The 20,609-nt window shown below is 47.9% G+C and overlaps 1 protein-coding gene across 6 annotated transcripts in view; it reads left to right on the top strand.

The window, feature by feature from the left end:
* LOC117423487 (E3 ubiquitin-protein ligase SMURF2) overlaps window positions 1–19,420 on the top strand; it is a 38,475-nt gene extending 19,055 nt beyond the window's left edge. The window contains exons 4-20 of one of the 6 annotated variants that reach the window (XM_058989701.1): window positions 2,113–2,246; window positions 3,783–3,848; window positions 4,129–4,213; window positions 4,571–4,654; window positions 5,663–5,865; window positions 7,128–7,212; window positions 7,775–7,933; window positions 8,244–8,297; window positions 13,678–13,882; window positions 15,116–15,219; window positions 15,687–15,801; window positions 16,386–16,564; window positions 16,908–17,045; window positions 17,514–17,634; window positions 18,046–18,247; window positions 18,706–18,781; window positions 19,116–19,420. In XM_058989701.1, coding sequence (XP_058845684.1) covers window positions 2,113–2,246; window positions 3,783–3,848; window positions 4,129–4,213; window positions 4,571–4,654; window positions 5,663–5,865; window positions 7,128–7,212; window positions 7,775–7,933; window positions 8,244–8,297; window positions 13,678–13,882; window positions 15,116–15,219; window positions 15,687–15,801; window positions 16,386–16,564; window positions 16,908–17,045; window positions 17,514–17,634; window positions 18,046–18,247; window positions 18,706–18,781; window positions 19,116–19,215 — 2,110 coding nt within the window. In that variant the 3' untranslated portion in view covers window positions 19,216–19,420. Of the gene's footprint in view, window positions 1–2,112; window positions 2,247–3,782; window positions 3,849–4,128; window positions 4,214–4,570; window positions 4,655–5,662; window positions 5,866–7,127; window positions 7,213–7,774; window positions 7,934–8,240; window positions 8,298–13,674; window positions 13,883–15,115; window positions 15,220–15,686; window positions 15,802–16,385; window positions 16,565–16,907; window positions 17,046–17,513; window positions 17,635–18,045; window positions 18,248–18,705; window positions 18,782–19,115 lie in introns of all 6 variants that reach the window. The other 5 variants (XM_058989699.1, XM_058989700.1, XM_058989698.1 and 2 more) reach the window with 5 other exon arrangements.
* The last annotated feature ends 1,189 nt before the right edge of the window (window positions 19,421–20,609 follow it).

Raw genomic sequence — 20,609 nt, 5'->3', positions numbered from 1 at the left:
CACTGAGCGCGGGCACATTTCTGCATCAGAGTCACTGCTTGTTACAATAAAGCTGTTTATATTCCTCGAGTGCCAAAAGTAATTAACTCTGCGTCGTTCCTGGGCTTGCAACCAAAACCAGGGCTTCTGTCTGTCCTGTGTGTGCATCCCGGAGTAAAGAACTACAGGGTGGGAGTGTGAGGAACACTGTCTCGCTGTCCATAGAGCAGCTCAGCCAGTCCCTCCTGCAAAGCTGTATGCTCAAGACACACTCCCACTATCCTCAGACCCTCTCCCTAATGATCATGTGCTGTGCAGCACTTGTTTTGGCACAATTGAAGACACATTACCGGGCAGTTTGTGGGGTCCCGCACCAGTTGAACCCCAGCGCTCATTCGGGTTGGGGTGAGGTGCTTTCTATTATAACAGTCCTGTCTGGTCATAAGGGAACATAAACTCAAGATTGAACTTTGCTACGGTAGAGACTTGCAGATGTCTGCATCCAGGATTGACCATGTTAATAACTGCAGCAAGACTTCACTGAAATACTGGTCCCACACATGTGCTCTGTAGCTTTATAAAGTAATTTTATTCAAGACATTTAAAAATGGTGTTTACCAGTCTCTTAAACCCAGACATTTTGTCATTGTCTAGCCTATGATTTATTTTTTTTCTTCTCTAATGTTTGGTTAGCACAAAAGTATGCTTACGCAGAGTGAAAAAAAGAAACCCTTCTTTTAAGCCACAGAAAGGTTTTTGTTCCTTGAAATGAGTTCCTCTTTCACTGCGTATGCTGTAGACATGCTGTTATTTTCCGTCAATGTGGGAAGTATGTTAAAATATTAAAATGGGTACTGTGTGCTGGCTAGGGGTGTAAGAAGTCTGAGTTGTGTGTCCCGTGCCAGCCAGCTAGACCATGCAGCCAGCCTGGCTCAGAGGAGTGCTGATCAGCACTTCTGTTTGTACTCTTTAGGAGTTTCGAATGATCAAGGGAGGAGGTTTCATTTACAACCATTAAACTTTGCAATGAGCAAATACTCTGCATTATAATCTGCTTGTTCATCAGCTTCAAAACAGGGCAACAGGGGATCTGCAAAAACAATGCAATGCTGTTTAACTTTTGTGAAATGAAATTTTTCGTTTATGTTGTTGTAATTATATTTCGCTGTCTGCAGCACTCACGGTGGTCATATATGTGTCTAGAACAGTGGTGATGGATGTTATTGTAAGGAATTTCATATCATAATTCACAGTGGAAATTATTTTCATCATTGGTTGGTTTTCAAGAGAGCGGGGGGGGGCGGAGGGGGGAAGAATCTGTAATAACTGTGAAACTGGTCTGGGACTTGTCTAAGAATTTAAATAAACAGGATTTCCATTTGGGTATTTGTGGTTTGGAAAGACGGGAACACACTCTATGTGGGTGAGTTCTGACTGGGCCTGTCCTGCTTGGGGAAACCCCTGTAGTGTCTGTAGGACAGCAATCCCTGCTAACTGGAACAGGAGGAAACAGGACAGCTGTGCTTTACAATGCCTGCTAACTGGAACGGGAGGAGACGGGACAGCTGTGCTTTACAATGCCTGCTAACTGGAACGGGAGGAGACGGGACAGCTGTGCTTTACAATCCCTGCTAACTGGAACGTGAGGAAACGGGTCTGCTGTGCTTTACAATGCCTGCTAACTGGAACGTGAGGAAACGGGTCAGCTGTGCTTTACAATGCCTGCTAACTGGAACGGGAGGAAACGGGACAGCTGTGCTTTACAATGCCTGCTAACTGGAAAAGGAGTTGGATTGGCTTGGAAAGCCCTGTGCAGTAATTGCTTGCCAGATAGTCTGTCTTTGTTCGTTCTTCCTCTAAATTGTGTTGCACTTCTTCTTGGGCTCCCTCCAGAGCTGATTTGTCACTCGTCCAGATACTGAACAGTCTCTTCCAGTAATCTTCTCCCCACTGGTCCACTGGCACAGGCTGTGGTCGTGTTCATCAGTTTTTACTTTTAACAGGAGACACGAGGGAGAAACAACATGTGCAACAAGTTTAATCTCGCTGGGAGCTTTCAGTTTAAAGAAAAAAAAAATATATATATATATATATATATATATGTGTGTGTTTGTTTGTGTTTCCCCCTCCCAGGTATATTGGGAAGTCCGACTCTATAACAATAAGCGTTTGGAATCACAAGAAGATCCACAAGAAGCAAGGCGCCGGATTCCTGGGCTGCGTCCGGCTCCTATCCAATGCAATCAACCGCCTGAAAGACACTGGCTGTGAGTACAGAAGAGATCCGCTCTGCACAGATCACTGTATCACTGAAAATAATTCACAATGCTTTACATTAGTCCTAGGTGTGTGTCTGGCTGTGTGTTGTATTGTGTCTGTGTGTTGTGTTGTGTTGCGTCTGTCTGTGTGTTGTGTTGTCTGTCCAATGCAGTAATTAAGCCACAGAGTAATTTCAAACATCAGAATCTCCACACTAGCCCCAATCCTTTCACAGCCAGCACACCGCAAGCACAATGCAGCTGCCCAGAGTACAGTCTGCCAAGTGACGGATTTTTACTGGTGGTGTAAATCCACGGTCCCCACTGCTATCTTCAAATAAAATTAGCTCTTTCTCCACCAGGCTTTGCCAGTGCCTTTTTTGCTGCTCAGCAGCCAGTGGTTTGGCAGCAAAGCATTTTTTAGCCACAGTGTATAGTAGGGAACAAGCTCAGGTTTGTCTTATTAAACTCATAGCAAAACCAGGAATTGATCAAACATCTAGGCAATTTGAGTCTTATTTTCATCCCTGAATACAAGTTTTCAGCAATTTCTTTTTCCCCTGAAATACTCCGGCTGCAACACCCAAAGTGGATATGGTGTACCCCCGATTTCTTGCCTCTCATGTCCCCGACAGCGAGGCGCCCTGATTGGGTTGTTTTGACTGGCCGGTCTCTCTGCTGCTAGGGCTTCCCTTCCTGGTCCATGCAACAGGAGATCAGATGAGCTGACTGCACTGCACTGCACTGCACTGCCATCCTGCGCTGCTCAGAATCTCACACCAGCACAGAATAGTGTCCTCACACACAGCGCACCTCTTAGAATCTCACACAAGCACAGAACAGTGTCCTCACACACAGAGCACCTCTTAGAATCTCACACAAGCACAGAACAGTGTCCTCACACACAGAGCACCTCTTAGAATCTCACACCAGCACAGAACAGTGTCCTCACACCCAGAGCACCTCTTAGAATCTCACACAAGCACAGAACAGTGTCCTCACACACAGAGCACCTCTTAGAATCTCACACAAGCACAGAACAGTGTTCCCACACACAGAGCACTTCTTAGAATCTCACACCAGCACAGAACAGTGTCCTCACACACAGAGCACCTCTTAGAATCTCACACCAGCACAGAACAGTGTTCCCACACACAGGTCATCTAGGCATAAGTTGCAAAAATGTCTGGTTGCGAGAGGCTGCTTTATTCTCGACGTATTTACTCAATTTAGAACATTGTTGGCAGGGAATGCATCATCAGACTCTGCCTGAATCGATCCCTTTCACACACCAGACTAGAGGATTTCTTTAAGTTCAGTGGTGCCCTATTGCGTTGGCTTGTGCTGTACAGAATGTTCAATACATTCTTTTGGAATCTTGCGTGTTCCAGTATTCCAGTCCGGGTTCTGAATGTGGGCTGGTGTGGATCAATGTCTTCTATAATGTGTTCTCATGTACAGGCTGGTTTATGTTCAGATCCCTGGTGCAGTCCTTCCACATTCAGAATGAAGTTCATGCAGCTATTTGCAATCTGCTTCTTACAGATCAGAGACTAGACCTCAACAAGCTTGGGCTCAACGACAATGACACAGTGAGAGGGCAAATAGTAGGTGAGTGCTGTGGCAGATCACTCTGGTTAACCTGACTGGCCATTCCTTGAAAAGGGTTACACTAATCAGTCATTGATATCAGACTGATGGCCAGACCAGGATTTCTGTGGCGTATACTAATGCACTGAAGTGTAATCATAAAGAAGTGAGCTTTGCCAGAGGTCTGATACTGATTACTAATCCAGTGTCCTCATGGCATGCTCTGGGTGCATTGCGTTGCACACAGTACCTTGGAGAGATGCAGCAAGTTACATGTGGATTGTCTGTTTCTCTACTCCAGTAAGTCTCCAATCAAGAGATCGGATTGGCACAGGAGGACCGGTGGTGGACTGCAGCCGCTTGTTTGATAATGATTTACCGGATGGGTGAGTGCTACTGCGTGTGGAAAGGAAGGATGGGTGGGTGTGTAAAACAATGAGTGTGCAAAACACAAACCACAAAAGCTTTGCAGCCACAATGATCAGGGAACATGAATTATTTGCACTCTCTCACCCCCTGGTCCCTCTAGCGGCTTGGCTTGGTTCTGGGCTGTGCACGGCTTGGTTCTGGGCTGTGCACGGCTTGGTTCTGGGCACGTTTCAAAGAGTTCCAGCTCTGGGCTGGGACCTCCTGTAATGTGCTGCCTGCTCCACAGCAGCGGGTTGCTTTCTGGTGACGGTGTGGCTGGCAATGGCTTTCTGGAAGCCACTCTAATTGCCTTCCTCTCCCTGTGCCCTGTCTAGCTGGGAGGAGCGCAGGACCGCGTCCGGACGCATCCAGTATCTCAATCACATCACTCGGACCACGCAGTGGGAGAGGCCTACACGGTAAGCTGAGAGCAGCAGGGACCGGCTCTGTTCGGACCTGGGTTGGCACTGGGGGTCTGGGGTCTCACCTGCAGCTAGGTCTGGTGAATTAAGTCACATCAGCAGGGTTGGGGTCGATTTTCCCTTTTTTTCAATTCAGATTTTCTTTTTTTTTTTAATTAAATTCCCAATTCCAGTGTAAACTATGAAGCCTTCAGAAGGAGGTTTGGAAACGCTCTGTTGTCACGTGGTGGGAGGGAGTTCCAGTAGGTCAGCTGTTTATTCTTGCTGCAGCTAATGTTCCGTACAGATGTCCTTGTATTTGGAGCGTATTTCTGGGGAACTTCCCATCTAAGATTGCCGTGCAAATTTCTGATTGTCTGTTTTTTATATATATATTTTCGCTTTGATGCACTCCGTTGGCTCGCTAGATAAGGAGGCGTCTGTGGCTCTAGCGGTCGAAACACAGCCCTGTTTCCAGCCTCGATGGTTCTCGGCTCTGCCTCCTTATCACTGGACACTTCCCTGGCGCTCTGCGGCCGCATGGCCCTTTACCACAGTTCCTGCTCTCAAATCTCGGCAGAATTTCTCTCCTCCCTTGTTGATTAGTTTTTAGTGAGTGCTGCCAGAGAAGAACATTTGTTTTTGAGGCTTCAGTGCACCAAGCCCACAGGAGAGTCCAGAGCAACACTTGAACAAATCGTACAAAAATGCATGCAACGCTTGCTTACCAGATTTATTATGCAGTTATGTTTTCATTTTAGTTTTTTTTTTTTTTTAAACGAGACGTTTTTGTGAGCTTTGACATTTTGACTTGTGCTGTGCTTACTATTGTGGTATAACAAACCATTTCCTTTAGAATATACAGTTTAGTACAGTAACCTGCTGCACTCCAAAAGCCTCATTCACAGACATTAATATGCATCCCCTTTTCTTGCATCACATGTTAACTCTCACTTTTGAACTCCTTCGCGTTCTCGTGTCTGACGGCTTTATCGTTTTGTTTCCTGGTTTGATTTGAACCCACAGGCCCGCCTCGGAGTACTCGAGTCCTGGGCGGCCTCTGAGCTGCCTGGTGGACGAGAACACGCCCATCATGGGGATGAACGGGGCGTCGTGCGGACAGACCGCTGACCCGCGGGCCCAGGAGAGGAGGGTACGCTCACAGCGGCACAGGAACTACATGAGCAGAACACACCTGCACACCCCACCCGACCTGCCCGAGGGATACGGTGAGTCGGAACCAACCGAGACACGGGGCACACTGAAGACAAAGCGCTTTGAGGTGGCCTTGCTATGAAAGGTGCTATATAAAAAAAGAATGTGATGGATTGATCGATTTGACATTGTAAAAGACTTCTAGTTAAAGCGTTTGCCACTGACTTTAATACATTTCTTTACAGTATTGCTACATCGTGAACGCCTGCAAGGCTGTACATTATCCATTGGTGCATGGTGGAGTTTGTTCTTTTTAAATCATTGCAGTGGACAGCATGGCCAGGACTTTGTCATTAAAACTGTTTTATTTGGCAGGGCTATAGGCATGTGGTGATGCATGCCTGTAGGAATGCTGAGCAGGGGGGTGTATAGCACTCCTGCTGCAAGCCCCTTTTCTGTGCAACTCTGCAGACTTAAAAACCAGAGCGGCAAGGTGCCGTAACAGTGTAGCTGGTGCTGAAAATGTGTTTCTGTAAGGCGTGCTCCTTCTGTGTTTGCAAACAGTCCGAGGGATGAGAGCATGTTCTGTCTCTCTCTCTCTCTCTCTCTCTTTCTCGCTCTGCAGAGAAAATAACTTCTTGGTGACGTCTCTGTCTTGAGATTCCCAGTGTGTGAGAAGCACTTGGCTCCCGCACTGCAGCAATGAAACGCTCTTTCTTCATCGCTGGAAGGCTGTGTGCAAGTTTCAATGTTGTATCATAGATGTTTTGTTGTTGTTGTTGCTCTTCGTATTTCACAATCCTGCTGAAAGGTTATTGTGGTTTCTGTGGGATTCATCTGTTCTGTATGTGTGTGTGTGCGTTATAGCAGGAAAGCAACAGATGATTGCGATATCTGAAACAATCTTCGTACCTCGAAATAAGAACCCAATAGAGTCACCCTTTTCTCAGGCAGAAATGCACTGAAGAGCCCATGTGCATTGCTGGAGCGCCATGCCAGTGATTCAGCCAGTAACAGTGTCTGCAGACTTATAGGACTGACAGGGATATGGATCATCCCAGGACCTTGCTTGTCATTTGGTGTTTAAGGGGGTAAACAGGAGATTGAACAGTGCATAAATTTTGTATTTTTGTTTGACTAAACCTCAGAGGGGTTTCACAGTAACAGGGCGGAGTGCCTGAGACCGAGCCAGGGAGAGCTCAGCACATGGAAATACCGGAGCCTCACAGCTCTGATTTTAAATGAGTTGTTTTTTAAGTAGTGTCGCACACGCACACAGCACCATGCGTCAACAGCTTTCAGAATAATTTAGTCGCCTCTTTTAATCTTTTACCAGAACAAAGAACGACACAGCAGGGGCAGGTTTACTTCCTCCACACGCAGACGGGAGTCAGCACGTGGCATGACCCCCGGGTACCCAGGTAAGAGCCTCCTTCAGCCCTGTCTGTCAGCCCCCTATCCCTGAGGCAGCAGCACACAGGACAGGGCTTACACAACACTGTCACACACAGGACAGGGTTTACACAACACTGTCACACACAGGACAGGGTTTACACAGCACTGTCACAGACAGGACAGGGCTTACACAGCACTGTCACACACAGGACAGGGTTTACACAGCACTGTCACACACAGGACAGGGCTTACACAGCACTGTCACACACAGGACAGGGCTTACACTGTAGTTTGAGCTGGACTTTATTTGGCTGTTATCTAATTTTCACAATGCAGATTGAGTCATGACAGCCCAGGCAAGGCCTCCTGTGTCATTCATGACAGCCCAGGCAAGGCCTCCTGTGTCGTTGTTGTGGGTTTGTACAGTACCTTGGGACAGTAAAGGATTCCAGCTGAAAATTATTATGTTTCAGTTCAAAAATGCCTCTTTTTAAAAGATATCTTGGAATTGTTTACTCTCACTAAGAGTGGATTTGGCCCGGGATGTGAGCGCTGAGGTCTTTTAAAACCTCGTGTTTGTTTTTCTAGGGATCTTAGCAACGTGAACTGCGAGGAGCTTGGACCCCTGCCGCCTGGGTGGGAGATCCGCAACACGGCCACGGGACGAGTCTACTTCGTGGACCACAACAACCGGACCACCCAGTTCACAGACCCCCGCCTCTCCGCAAACCTGCACCTCGTGCTCAAGTAAGTACCGGAGAAAGCTGGAACTGATTACCCTGACGACACAGGAAGGAAGAAAGGTGGCAGCGTGGCCTGGTGGTTAATGCAAAAGACACAGGACTAGGAACAGGAAACCGGTTTTCATCCTTCGCTGTCCACTGGCCTGCTGCATGGCACCTGGCTGCCAGGATGGGTTCAAACTGGAGCGCTGGTGTCTCAGCTGGGCTTATCGTGGGTCTGATATGCTCAGTTAATGCTGTGAATGACCGATCCACGTGTGGACGAGGCTCAGTTTATGAATGGTATCTCCTGACGTTGTTTTCTGTTTCAGCAGTGCTAAGACTAAGGGGTCCCGTGGCGGCATGGAGAGCAAAAACAATAACATAAGGTAATACCCTTACATGCAGAGATGGGGAGGGTCATCTTCCCAGCCGGGGGGGCCTGCTCTGGGGGAGTCTCTCTGGGGGGCCCTGCTCTGGGGGAGTCTCTCTGTGGGGGCCCTGCTCTGGGGGAGTCTCTCTGTGGGGGCCCTGCTCTGGGGGAGTCTCTCTGGCGGGGACTGCTCTGGGGGAGTCTCTCTGGGGGGCCCTGCTCAAGGGGAGTCTCTCTCTGGGGGGCCCTGCTCTGGGGGAGTCTCTCTGGCGGGGCCTGCTCTAGGGGAGTCTCTCTGGGGAGCCCTGCTCTAGGGGAGTCTCTCTGACGGGGCCTGCTCTAGGGGAGTCTCTCTGGGGGGCCCTGCTCTAAGGGAGTCTCTTTGGGGGGCCCTGCTCTAGGGGAGTCTCTCTGATGGGGCCTGCTCTAGGGGAGTCTCTTTGGGGGACCCTGCTCTGGGGGAGTCTCTCTGGCGGGGCCTGCTCTAGGGGAGTCTCTTTGGGGGACCCTGCTCTGGGGGAGTCTCTCTGATGGGGCCGGCTCTGAGGGAGTCTCTCTGGGGCCCCTGCTCTAGGGGAGTCTCTCTCTGGGGGGCCCTGCTCTAGGGGAGTCTCTTTGGGGGATCCTGCTCTGGGGGAGTCTCTCTGATGGGGCCTGCTCTAGGGGAGTCTCTTTGGGGGGCCCTGCTCTAGGGGAGCCCTGCTCTTGGGTGGGGGGGGGGCTCTCTGCAGGTGTCTAGTCAGGACAGCCTCCCGGCCAAGAATTTGATTCGTTCTGATCCTGTTCTCCTTTTTCAGTGCGTTTGACTCTCTTTAATTACCTTATGTGTTTTGCTTTCTATGGCTTAGCTTCATTCAATGGATTGTGATCTTGGCTGAACTTTGTGTGTTGAAGTACAGTGCGCTCCAAGCTTGGGAGAGGCTGACTGCGTGTAGTGCAGAGAGGCGTTGCTGAGGCTGCTGGTCTTATTCCTCAGCACAGCTGTTCAAATAATACGCAAGGCAGATGTTCTCAGTAATGTGGAGCCGTCTCATTGCACTGTTGTCTCATCTGTTCATCTGATGTAAATGTTAAGTTGCTGCAGAGCTGTCTTTTTGGCAAGGCTGGTAATTGCAAAATGTCTTTTCAGACATATTTCACATAGCTGGACATGACTTCAGATCATATTTCTCTTTTTTTATGTGTTGACTTTGCTGAAGAATGTCTTATTTTATTATGACAAAAAGCTTACAACTATACACCCATCACGGGATGTATCCTAATATAAAGGGCTGGATCTTAATAAAAACGGCTTTCTCCTCTAGTTAACAGGGAGTTTTGTATTATTTATTTTGTACATTTCTGCTTTAATAGTAAGTCACTTACATAAGGGAACACAATTTAAATGCAATCAAACAAACAGTGCAAACAGGTCTGGAGTAGCGTTCCTCAGCAGCAGCGTTCCTTGGCTACATGTGGTCATGTCTTTCCCAGATGTTTCTCTGGTGTTCTTCCGGCAGTCTCTCCTTTACATTTGTACTTGTTTTCAGCTCTTAAACAGTTGCAGATTTCAAGTTAGCTGTAACATTTTATAAGTAACTTGAACTCTGCAACTTTTTAGGAGATGAGAACAATTAAAAAGGTCTAATTAGGCAAATTATTAGTTCAATGAAGGGTCTAGTTAAGTAATTGAGAGCTCAGCTGGAATGCAAACCAGCAGACACAGGGCAGGGGTTGGGAACCACTGCTGTACAGTAATAAATCAGACTGCTGTTTTGAACACAGCCTGCCTCAGGAGGCTTGGAGAGACCGGCAGTTTGCCTCTCCTAGTTTTCAATGTTAACTTTTGCATGAATTGAAATGTTCAAGTTTGGGGTTAATTGTGTGGGAGCTGCACAGTGAGATGCCCCCTGCTTCCTTGTGCCTGGTGTAGTTCAGGACAGTATCAGGACTTTGGGCTCTGTTTGGGTACCACCCGCCCCCCCCCCCCCCCCCACCCCGGGTGTTTTCCTGGCTGCTTCCTTGTTTGAGTCGAGCGTGCAGGAAGTGATCGGATGAGACTTCCTGATGGACTGAGTGACCTGAGTGGAGTTCCCCAAGGCTTCTAAGGGGTGTCTGCTGGGCACAGAAACAGGAAATCAGGAGGACTGAGGGGGAGGGGGGTTCAGTCTAGCACTATTTTCCCTTCCTCTCTCTATCTCTCTCTCTCTCTCTCTCTCTCTCTCTTGCCGTCTGTGGTCTTTTAATCGGACAGTCTTAAAAATAAAAGGAATCCGTTTGGTACCATTTCTAGGGTTGGATGGTTAAGAGAGACACAGACGGACAGATGAACGCTGTATGACCCCGGTGAATGGAAATCTCTGTATGGAGTTAAAATAGATTTAGTTTCAGGAAAAAAAGTAGCTGCATTCAAGTTTCCACTGTTGCCAGAGCAGTTTCTGTTTATCCACGTTGGGTATTTAGTTGCATGTTAAAATCCCACATTCCTGTGGTCCAGACTCTTCAGGTATAAGGAACAAGCTCCCTGCTGGAGTGCCAACACAAACAGCAGTCTGGAAGCAGAGTCTCTCCCAGGCAGGCCCTTTGAAACACGCTGCGGTGTTGAACTCAGATCTGAGGCACAGCCCTTGGCATGGTGCTGCGTTTGAAAAGGTGGAAAACAAACGTTTGTGGAGGGGATGGTATGTGACAGAAGCTCAGCATCAGCACTCCTGCGCTTCAGATTCACAGATGCTGCACGCAGGGCTTGTGAAAGGGACGGGTTGTCTTCACTTCCGCTGCGGTGCAGTCCCCGGCTGTGCTCACGCACACACATCCACACCCATGTCATGCATGAACATACACATAGATAGGACAGCTTTCCAGCTCTGCTGAAACTTTCGGTTTTTATTCATTTCATTTTTCAGTGCTTATTTTTAGCTGTTCTCTAGTTTTATTTAAATGTGTTTTGTTTTTGTTTTGTTTTTTTCTCGGCTTTCGCTTCTTATTTACTTGTATGAAATTATTGTTTTCAGTTACTTTCCAAAGTGCTATCAATAATTTCTATCAAAATATGTATAGTAACTGGAGAGTACACTTAAATTGCACCTTCTTTCCTTTGCTGACTTACACAAAGAAAATCCTTATGGTCACAGGCACTGTTTTATTCATGTTTTATATCCTCTGTATCTTAACTGTAATACACCTTTAAATCCCGTGAACAAGCCTTCTTTCCTAATCTCGCAAGCGGAGTCTCCAATAGAAATGCAGAATTTGCTGCCACTCAATATTTGGGGCGGGTTTAAAGTATTCAGAACGAATCAGTGATAGATACCAGCCAGCTGCACTGGGAAAGGTAGTTTTATTTAATAAGCCCTAATTATAATACAGGGTATATCTATGGGGCAGCAGTGTGGAGTAGTGGTTAGGGCTCTGGACTCTTGACCGGAGGGTCGTGGGTTCAATCCCCAGTGGGGGACACTGCTGCTGTACCCTTGAGCAAGGTACTTTACCTAGATTGCTCCAGTAGAAACCCAACTGTATAAATGGGTAATTGTATGTAAAAAAATAATGTGATCTCTTGTAACAATTGTAAGTCTGCTAAGAAATAAAAATAAATAATATGGGCTATGGGGGTGCCTGTATGCCGCACTCATACAGTGGCTGTTGGGCGAGGTGATCTACTGTGTCATGGTACTGATAGCTCTCAGATGTTCTGTCTTGCTGTGACAGTTCCTGTATACCCAGAGGCCTCACAGAATCCTCAAGGCAGAGGGCCCGGCTTGTTCAGTGGGACTCTTGCTGTGCTGTGGGAGGCTCAGCTGGCTCTTCATTGTTCCGCAGTTAAGTACAGCTCAGCTATCCTAACATGGCTGCTGTTCTCCTGAATTTGCTGAGTGCCAGTGGGCACATTAATACAGTACTATTGAATTCAAAAAGAGGCTTTTGCTTCTGAATAGCTGCGTCTTGGCACCGGCTGAGGAGTTTTCATGCCAGATTCAAAGGAACCCTTGAACGGTGTTGTTCAGACGGTTTGGGTTCAGAAGTTCACTCTCCGTCTTGGTTTGAGAGCAGGTTTGTAGCTGTGATGATGATGATGGTGATGATGAGAATAATAAAACACAAATCCATCAGACTGGCTTTACTGTTTGTCTGTGAAAAAGGAATCCCAACAATCAAACACTTCCATAGTTCTAAATGAGAGAGATGAAAGCAAAGTGTTCTTTCTTTCTTTCTTTCTTTCTTTCTTTCTTTCTTTCTTTCTTTCATTAATCAGACATTTTATGTTTTAAACTAGTATTGTTCTTTCTGGCATTAAGATGTCCCACTGTGGCGTCCCTGATAATGCTGTATTGCAGTATGATGGTAGAAGCGCTGTCTGATAATGCAGTACGATGGTAGAAGCGCTGTCTGGTAATGCAGTACGATGGTAGAAGCGCTGTCTGGTAATGCAGTACGATGGTAGAAGCGCTGTCTGATAATGCAGTACGATGGTAGAAGCGCTGTCTGGTAATGCAGTACGATGGTAGAAGCGCTGTCTGGTAATGCAGTACGATGGTAGAAGCGCTGTCTGGTAATGCAGTACGATGGTAGAAGCGCTGTCTGGTAATGCAGTACGATGGTAGAAGCGCTGTCTGATAATGCAGTACGATGGTAGAAGCGCTGTCTGGTAATGCAGTACGATGGTAGAAGCGCTGTCTGGTAATGCAGTACGATGGTAGAAGCGCTGTCTGGTAATGCAGTACGATGGTAGAAGCGCTGTCTGGTAATGCAGTACGATGGTAGAAGCGCTGTCTGGTAATGCAGTACGATGGTAGAAGCGCTGTCTGGTAATGCAGTACGATGGTAGAAGCACTGTCTGCCCGCGCTCTGTGCTGGACATGAGATAACTGTGCCTCTGGTTTGGTGGAATGGCTCTATATTCAGTCCGCTGGTTCCATGTATCCAGACCTCCCAGGCTGTGCAGCCCTACCGTGCACACATGCGGTTTGCTTCGTGGGTTAGCAGGGAGACATGGGTGCACAGTAAGGGACAGGGCAGCAGTGTGTGTGTGCTCCCTCTGTGAGGGTGTGGCTTCACCACCAGCCATCGAGTTTACCATGTTGGATGACTGCGCCACAGCACAATATTTTGCCAGCCTCCCTAAATGAATCATGTAGTGTGCATCTGCAGCTGTAGTAGTTGCTCTACCTGCTGCAGTCCTGTGCAAAACGGTCAACCGAGGGATTTCATGTGGCCTCTAGAACTCATTAGATAATGATGAAGATAATGCTTGAGGAGTACTGTGTGCAAACCTTTCCGTGTGGATTGTCGTATCTCAGGGATGCTCACCCTGAATGCTCCATGGGTTGCTCAGGCCTGTTCTGATCTCTCCTCTTCCTCTCCTCTCTCTCTCTCTCTCTCTCTCTCTCTCTCTCTCTCTGTCCTCCACACAGCAGGCAAAACCAGGTGAAGGAGCAGCAGCAGCAGCCGCTCCCCGTGATGTCCCCCAGCCAGCTCCCCGAGGAGGCGGAGTGCCTCACCGTGCCCAAGTACAAGCGCGACCTGGTGCACAAACTGAAGATCCTGCGGCAGGAGCTCTCTCAACAGCAGCCCCAGGCAGGGCACTGCCGCATTGAGGTCTCCCGGGAAGAGATCTTCGAGGTGACCAGCAGGGGGAGCAGAGCGGGCATTCACGCACGCACACACGCACGCACGTGCGCTTCCAGCATGCACAACTACCAACGCTCACACTTTTATAGGATAAAATATATGTGTATCTGTATATGAATTAAAAAAAAAAAAAAAAAAAAAAAACAGCCCCCTTTTTTGGTGGTGCTGGGAGGTGACGGCTCAGTGACTCCTTTGTCGGACGTTGTTGATACACAAGTTCATTAACAGTTCTTTCTGCAGTAGTTCCTGGAATGTGTTTAGTGATAAACAGCCTGGTTTTCAAAGGAAACATGCGGGCAGGATGTGGCTGCTGGAGGGGGTTCAGCAGCTCATTCATTGTGAGTTTGCTAGAAAGTGCCCAGCCTGTCCTCTGTCTTGTCCCGTCTGTCCCCTCACTGCTGCTTGGTGCTGACTGCAACTGTTTTAAGGAGTGGAAGTTCAAACAGCTTGTTTTCTTGTGTTTTATTGAATGACTTCAGTGGCCACAGTTTAACCCGAACAGTGACTGGCACATCTCCACTCCAGGCATTTCCCTGGCAGCACAGTCAGACGCTGCCCTGACTCACACACATTGAAACTGGTGGGCGTAGTGTGAAAAAATAAAAAAAAACGCATGAGAACATGAAGGGGCATTTCTGAGCCAAGTTCTCAGCATAAGATAATGTGCAGTGTTGGGGAAATGCTCCACTCCTTGTGAGCATGTGGATCATCAGGAAGAGGTTGGATATGCACAGCTGTAAAAGCAGCGTTTGTATCTTAAGCACTCAGGCTCGGTGCATGTGTGCTTGAACTTACATGTATCTGCAGATTCCTATCTAACTGAGTATGACCCAATCCAGCCCATCCCTATCAGATGTGTTGAGCTGGCTTCAGCTCTGCCTCTTTCACACACCCTGTGTGTGTGTGTGTGTGTGTGTGTGTCTCTCATTCTAACCCTGTCCCTGTCCCTGAGTGTGTGTGTGTGTCTCTCATTTAACCCAGACATCTCTGTGTGTGTGTCTCTCATTTAACCCAGACATCTCTGTGTGTGTGTATCTCATTCTAACCCAGTCCTGTCTGTGTGTCTCTCATTCTAACCCAGTCCTGTGTCTGTGTGTGTCTCTCATTCTGACCCAGTCATCTGTGTGTGTGTCTGTGTGTGTGTGTGTGTGTGTGTCTCTCATTCTAACCCAGTCCCTGTATGTGTGTGTCTCTCATTCTAACGCAGTCCCCATGTCATTTCAGGAGTCGTACAGGCAGGTGATGAAGATGAGGCCGAAGGACCTGTGGAAGAGACTGATGGTGAAGTTCAGAGGAGAGGAAGGCCTGGATTACGGAGGGGTGGCCAGGTATGAACACAGCCTGCCGTTCACATCGCTCCTGTTCCGTTAGTTAATACAGTGGATTCATAGCCCTCCGTGGGCAAGACGGCAGATCTTTGAAATCAGGCTTCTAATATTATATTATATAAATTAAAAAAAATTCTGAAGTTTCACAAGGAATCTTGAAAGTGAATTTTGTGCAAGCCTTGTATGTGGACTATTATTAAACCTGAATAAGCCAGCTCTAAATCAGTCCTAAAAGCATGTCTTTTTTATTATATATTTTTTCTTCTTGTGCTATCCAAACTTGAAACACACACACAGCTTCAATCAGCCTTATTTTTTACTGGATCTAATTCGAGAGCGATGCCCTCTTGTGGCAACACTTTGCAACAGCAGCACAGCTGTGAATGCACCAGCACTGTGTGACTGTTTGCCTTGCCCTTTATTGTGTGACACACAGTACCGACAGCGTTTGTTTTTGTTATTGGCAGGGAGTGGCTGTACCTGCTGTCTCACGAGATGTTGAACCCGTACTACGGCCTGTTCCAGTACTCGCGGGACGACATCTACACCCTGCAGATCAACCCAGACTCCGCAGTCAACCCGGTAAGTGAATGAGAGAGAGCCAGAGAGCTTGCACAAGTATATGACCCTTTGTGACTCCGTGTAGTTTCGTACTCTGGATTCCTGGATGTCTCCTGTGGATTGTGATGGATGATTGAGAACCTTTCAGTCATGCACAGCTTGTCTCGCAGACCCCTGACTAGCACACGTCTCAGACAGCTTAATATCCCCCTAGATAAAGGCAATTCAAGACCGGTGCTGACCGGGGTCTGTCAGACCAGCCCACAGCAGAGCATCTTTTAATAATCCAGACAGAAACAACTGGTAGACCTCTTCTATATCGCAGACCTGTCCTCAATGAGCTTTACTGTATGTGGATCAAATCCAGCCTGTGAACCCCGTGCACTGCTGCTGAGGAGCAGGCAGGAGGCTGGGCTCAAACCGGTGACCGCGCACACCACCAGCAAGCAAGGTATAGTCTTATCCGCTATGCAGGAGAGCTGGGCTCGTCTGCTTCTGTGGTTATAGAGCTTGTATTCTCCTCCTCCTCCTCCTCCTCACCCCGCTGACTCTGTAGGGCTCGTTCAGTCTCACTCCATGCTCTCACCGGGTCTCCTTCCTTCCAGGAGCACCTGTCCTATTTTCACTTTGTGGGTCGCATCATGGGCATGGCAGTGTTCCACGGGCACTACATCGACGGGGGCTTCACCTTGCCCTTCTACAAGCAGCTGCTGGGCAAACCCATCACGCTGGACGACATGGAGTCTGTGGACCCGGACCTGCACAACAGCCTGGTCTGGATCCTGTGAGTATTCACCGGCGAGCCGATTAGAGAGCACGCCACTGGGATCCAGAGTGTTTTATTTCTGTACTGGAGACTTCTGAACCCCAGTGAAGTCACTTCATTATTTTTTCTGAAATCAAAGAGTATCATTTAATAACGAGAACTCTCGAAGTTCTTGTAATACCGACTGTACTATATAGTAATATTCTGAATAAGAGCTATATTGTCACTTTAGTAGTGCAGCATGCTGCCACTGTCTCATTGTAGTCCTGCTGACTGCTTGCTGTAAGATGGGTTGATGTCTGGTGTGGCGATGAGAGTAGGACACTGTATTTTGGTAAAACTATCTGCATGTATTTGACAGTGCCAACGACATCACAGGAGTGCTGGACCACACGTTCTGCGTGGAGCACAACGCGTACGGTGAGATCATTCAGCACGAGCTGAAACCCAACGGAGGGAGCATCCCGGTGAGCGAGGACAACAAGAAGGAGTACGTCAGGTGAGACAAGACAAACCGCAGAGGTGACAGTCCGGGAGGGCTAAGCTTAAACAGCCAGTAAAACCCGGAACAGCTGAGTCTGCTTCCATCCCTGTGTCGTGTCTGTCCCTGCAGCAGGCTGCTTCCTTCCGTGTCGTGTCTGTCCCTGCAGCAGGCTGCTTCCATCCCTGTGTCGTGTCTGTCCCTGCAGCAGGCTGCTTCCATCTCTGTGTCGTGTCTGTCCCTGCAGCAGGCTGCTTCCATCTCTGTGTCGTGTCTGTCCCTGCAGCAGGCTGCTTCCATCTCTGTGTCGTGTCTGTCCCTGCAGCAGGCTGCTTCCATCCCTGTGTCGTGTCTGTCCCTGCAGCAGGCTGCTTCCATCCCTGTGTCGTGTCTGTCCCTGCAGCAGGCTGTGTGGTTTGGTTTGACCTGTCTTGCTGATCCAGCTCTTGTTCTCTGCATTGATTGTTTCCCCTCTCTGTCCTGCAGGTTGTATGTAAACTGGCGGTTTCTGCGGGGGATAGAAGCCCAGTTCCTGGCTCTGCAGAAGGGGTTCAACGAGGTGATCCCGCAGCATCTGCTCAAGTCGTTTGACGAGAAGGAGCTGGAGGTGAGAAGCGGGCTGGGGCTGGGTAGGCTGTCGCTTCACGTTGCTTTCTCAGGCAAAATAAGCAGACAGGCCAATTACTTCAGGTGCATTTGCAGTGAAATGCACTGTGTGCGAACCGAGACTCTGAGCTGGCTGCGCTGGAAGCCTGGCTTTCCACAGTTTATTTGTTGTTTTAGTTTTTTTATGTATTATTATTGTAATTATGTAATTCGTTTCACTGAGAGCTCTTGCTTGCAAGGGGAGTCGTTGTAAAATCAGCACTCTGAGAAATGTGTATTTGTTTTTTTTCTTGTATCCTGACTCTCTCCAGCACGCACCTTCACGTAGCTTCCTTCGTGCGTTGATCACTCGCGCTGCGCTGCGTTCCGCGGAGATTCTCACCGCTTCTCTTTTGTCGTGTTTTTCCCGCAGCTCATAATCTGCGGCCTTGGTAAGATTGACATCAGCGACTGGAAGTCAAACACGCGGTTGAAGCACTGCACGCTGGACAGCAACGTGGTCAAGTGGTTCTGGAAGGCGGTGGAGACGTACGACGAGGAGCGCAGAGCCAGGCTGCTGCAGTTCGTCACAGGCTCCTCCAGGGTGCCTCTGCAGGGCTTCAAAGCACTACAAGGTAGGGTCCGATTCACAGGCTGCGAGGAAACAGCCAGGGGAAACTTCAGCAGCATCAGCGGAGTAACTTGAACCCCTTCAGGTACACAAGGAATCGAGAGCTTGCGTTCAAACAGTTTCTTCTTAAAATCAGTGCACAGAACAGGGTTTCACATCTGTCCCTTGTACCATAAAGGGTTCAGATGTAGTTTGAATGACTCAATCAACGCACGGGCATGTAAACACTTAAACAGGGGCCTCGCAAACAGAGGGCCTCCTACCCGCCTCCCAAAACACGGCGCAGGCTAGGGGTGGGTTGGAAATGTTTGCGGAGTTTATTGTGTTCAATCCCAGCTGTGAGTGTGATACAAAGACACAGCGACTGTGTGTTAACCCCTTCAGTTACAAAGTGGCATTATTTTCACATTATTCTCTTGTGGCCCTTGCTGGTCTGAATTCCTGTTTCTGTTGGCTGTGTAGGTGCCACCGGACCTCGTCTCTTCACAATCCACCAGATCGACGCCAGCACCAACAACCTGCCCAAAGCACACACCTGGTGAGTCCTCGAGCCACTGGCATGGCTTCAATTCTACAAACTGTGTGTGTGTGTGTTTGAAAGAGGAAGCTGATCAAGAATAACAACACAGTGGTTGATTTCATTGTTTAGCCTTTCCAGAGGAAACTTTAAAAAAAGAAAACAAATAGAAAAAGCTGCTTTGTGTCCCTCAATATCCTCACCCCTTCACTTTGCACAGATTCATAATGGTACTGAATGACCGGCACTGTGCCAGTGCAGCACCCTGCACCTCCACGCAGCACAGAGGAACATGTTGCTAATGTTATTCGTCACACTTCCAGAATCGAACGTGTGTCATTTTCTCTTTTCCTAGCTTTAACCGAATCGACGTTCCTCCCTACGAGAGTTACGAGAAACTGTACGAGAAGCTCCTGACTGCGATTGAAGAAACGTGCGGGTTCTTTGTGGAATGAGGGGTCCGGAGGGGACCCTACGCTACGCACCTGTCAGTCTGTGAGCCTCTCCTGGGCCAGGGGGTCTGGAGGTCGGGGGGGCTTGCACCACTCCGAGGGAGAGGGACCGTGTCAGCCAGGGGAACCGTGACCTGGGAATACTGCCTTCCTTTTTTCAATTATTATTAAAAATTATTATTGAATTAACCTTTTTTTTTTTTTTTTTTTAATAAATAATAAACTGTTCCCTGGCCTTGGCAACCAGACTCGTTTTCAGCTGCTAAAAAATAAAAGACCTTTTAATAATATCTGCAACATACAGAATGCTGGCTCATGTGTTCTGTACATAGTGTTTCCTCTTTATTTTTGTTTTCTGAAAAGACTACTACTTACTTCATTTAGTGAGCTCTTTTTTTTTTTTTTAATCGCTTTTGCCCTACCCCTCACCGCCCCACCAGTGTGGTGATTGCGTGGCGATTGAGAAGGACCTGGAGTCGTACATCGCCTCTGCCGCCGGAGCTCCTCCAGAACGTGGGATAAGAACCTTGACTCTAATAGCTACAAACCCTGTTTGTTCTGATGAACAGAATAATGATGTGGAGGGAGGGAGAGGACAGAATCTTTACAAATCCACACCAGCGCTTAGGCTTTAGTGCCTAAATCATACCGATAAAGAAGCGCGAATACAGTTTGTTGTAATTCTGTGTTCGAGTGGGCGGAGGCAGGGTTAGCCACAACAGACACTTGCGTGCTTTAAAACTCCTTGTAGCTGGGCTGAAGCAACTTGCCTGTACCCTTAAAGAAAATCCAGTCACACCAGCGCATAGCCTGTACTGCATGAAACTTCCAGAGGGGGGGGGGGGGGGGGTTGTGGCGAGGGCACTGCTGTCTCTATAGATCCAGGATCACGTTTGTCTTCGAACGTGATCCTCACCCCAGACAAACAGAAGCAGACTGCCCTTTGAGCTCTCCTGTTGGAATATTTATTTTCTGTTCTCACCATAGACCGTCGCTTCTCGTCGTGTTTTTCCCCATTGTATTGCTGCCTGTCTCTAACAGGCTATGATGACCATGGTCTGTATTATAACACAGTTTCTTTTGTTTGTTTTTTTAATGGTGTGTTTGCTTGGCTCCTTGATTAGCCTCTGGTTAAGATTTTTTTTTATTTTTGTGGTGCTTTGTACAGATTGCAAATACTTTATTCATTTACCCTTTTTTTTTTTTTTTTTTTTTTTTCCAAAGCAAACATTTTGCACACATTTACACACTTGAGTTGCTTAGAATATGTCGAATAACCAAATCGTTATATATTGATTCCCATTGAGATTCATTCATTCTCTTCCATGTCCAGTGCACACATGCCGGGGTCTGGAGCACACACACACTAACTGATGCTGTATTATCATGGGTTTGTC

The sequence above is a fragment of the Acipenser ruthenus genome, chromosome 17 (assembly GCF_902713425.1).
Source record: "Acipenser ruthenus chromosome 17, fAciRut3.2 maternal haplotype, whole genome shotgun sequence".
NCBI lineage: Eukaryota > Metazoa > Chordata > Actinopteri > Acipenseriformes > Acipenseridae > Acipenser > Acipenser ruthenus.
Note: the sequence above shows the minus strand (reverse complement) of the source record. Positions and strands in the feature narration are given on the sequence as shown.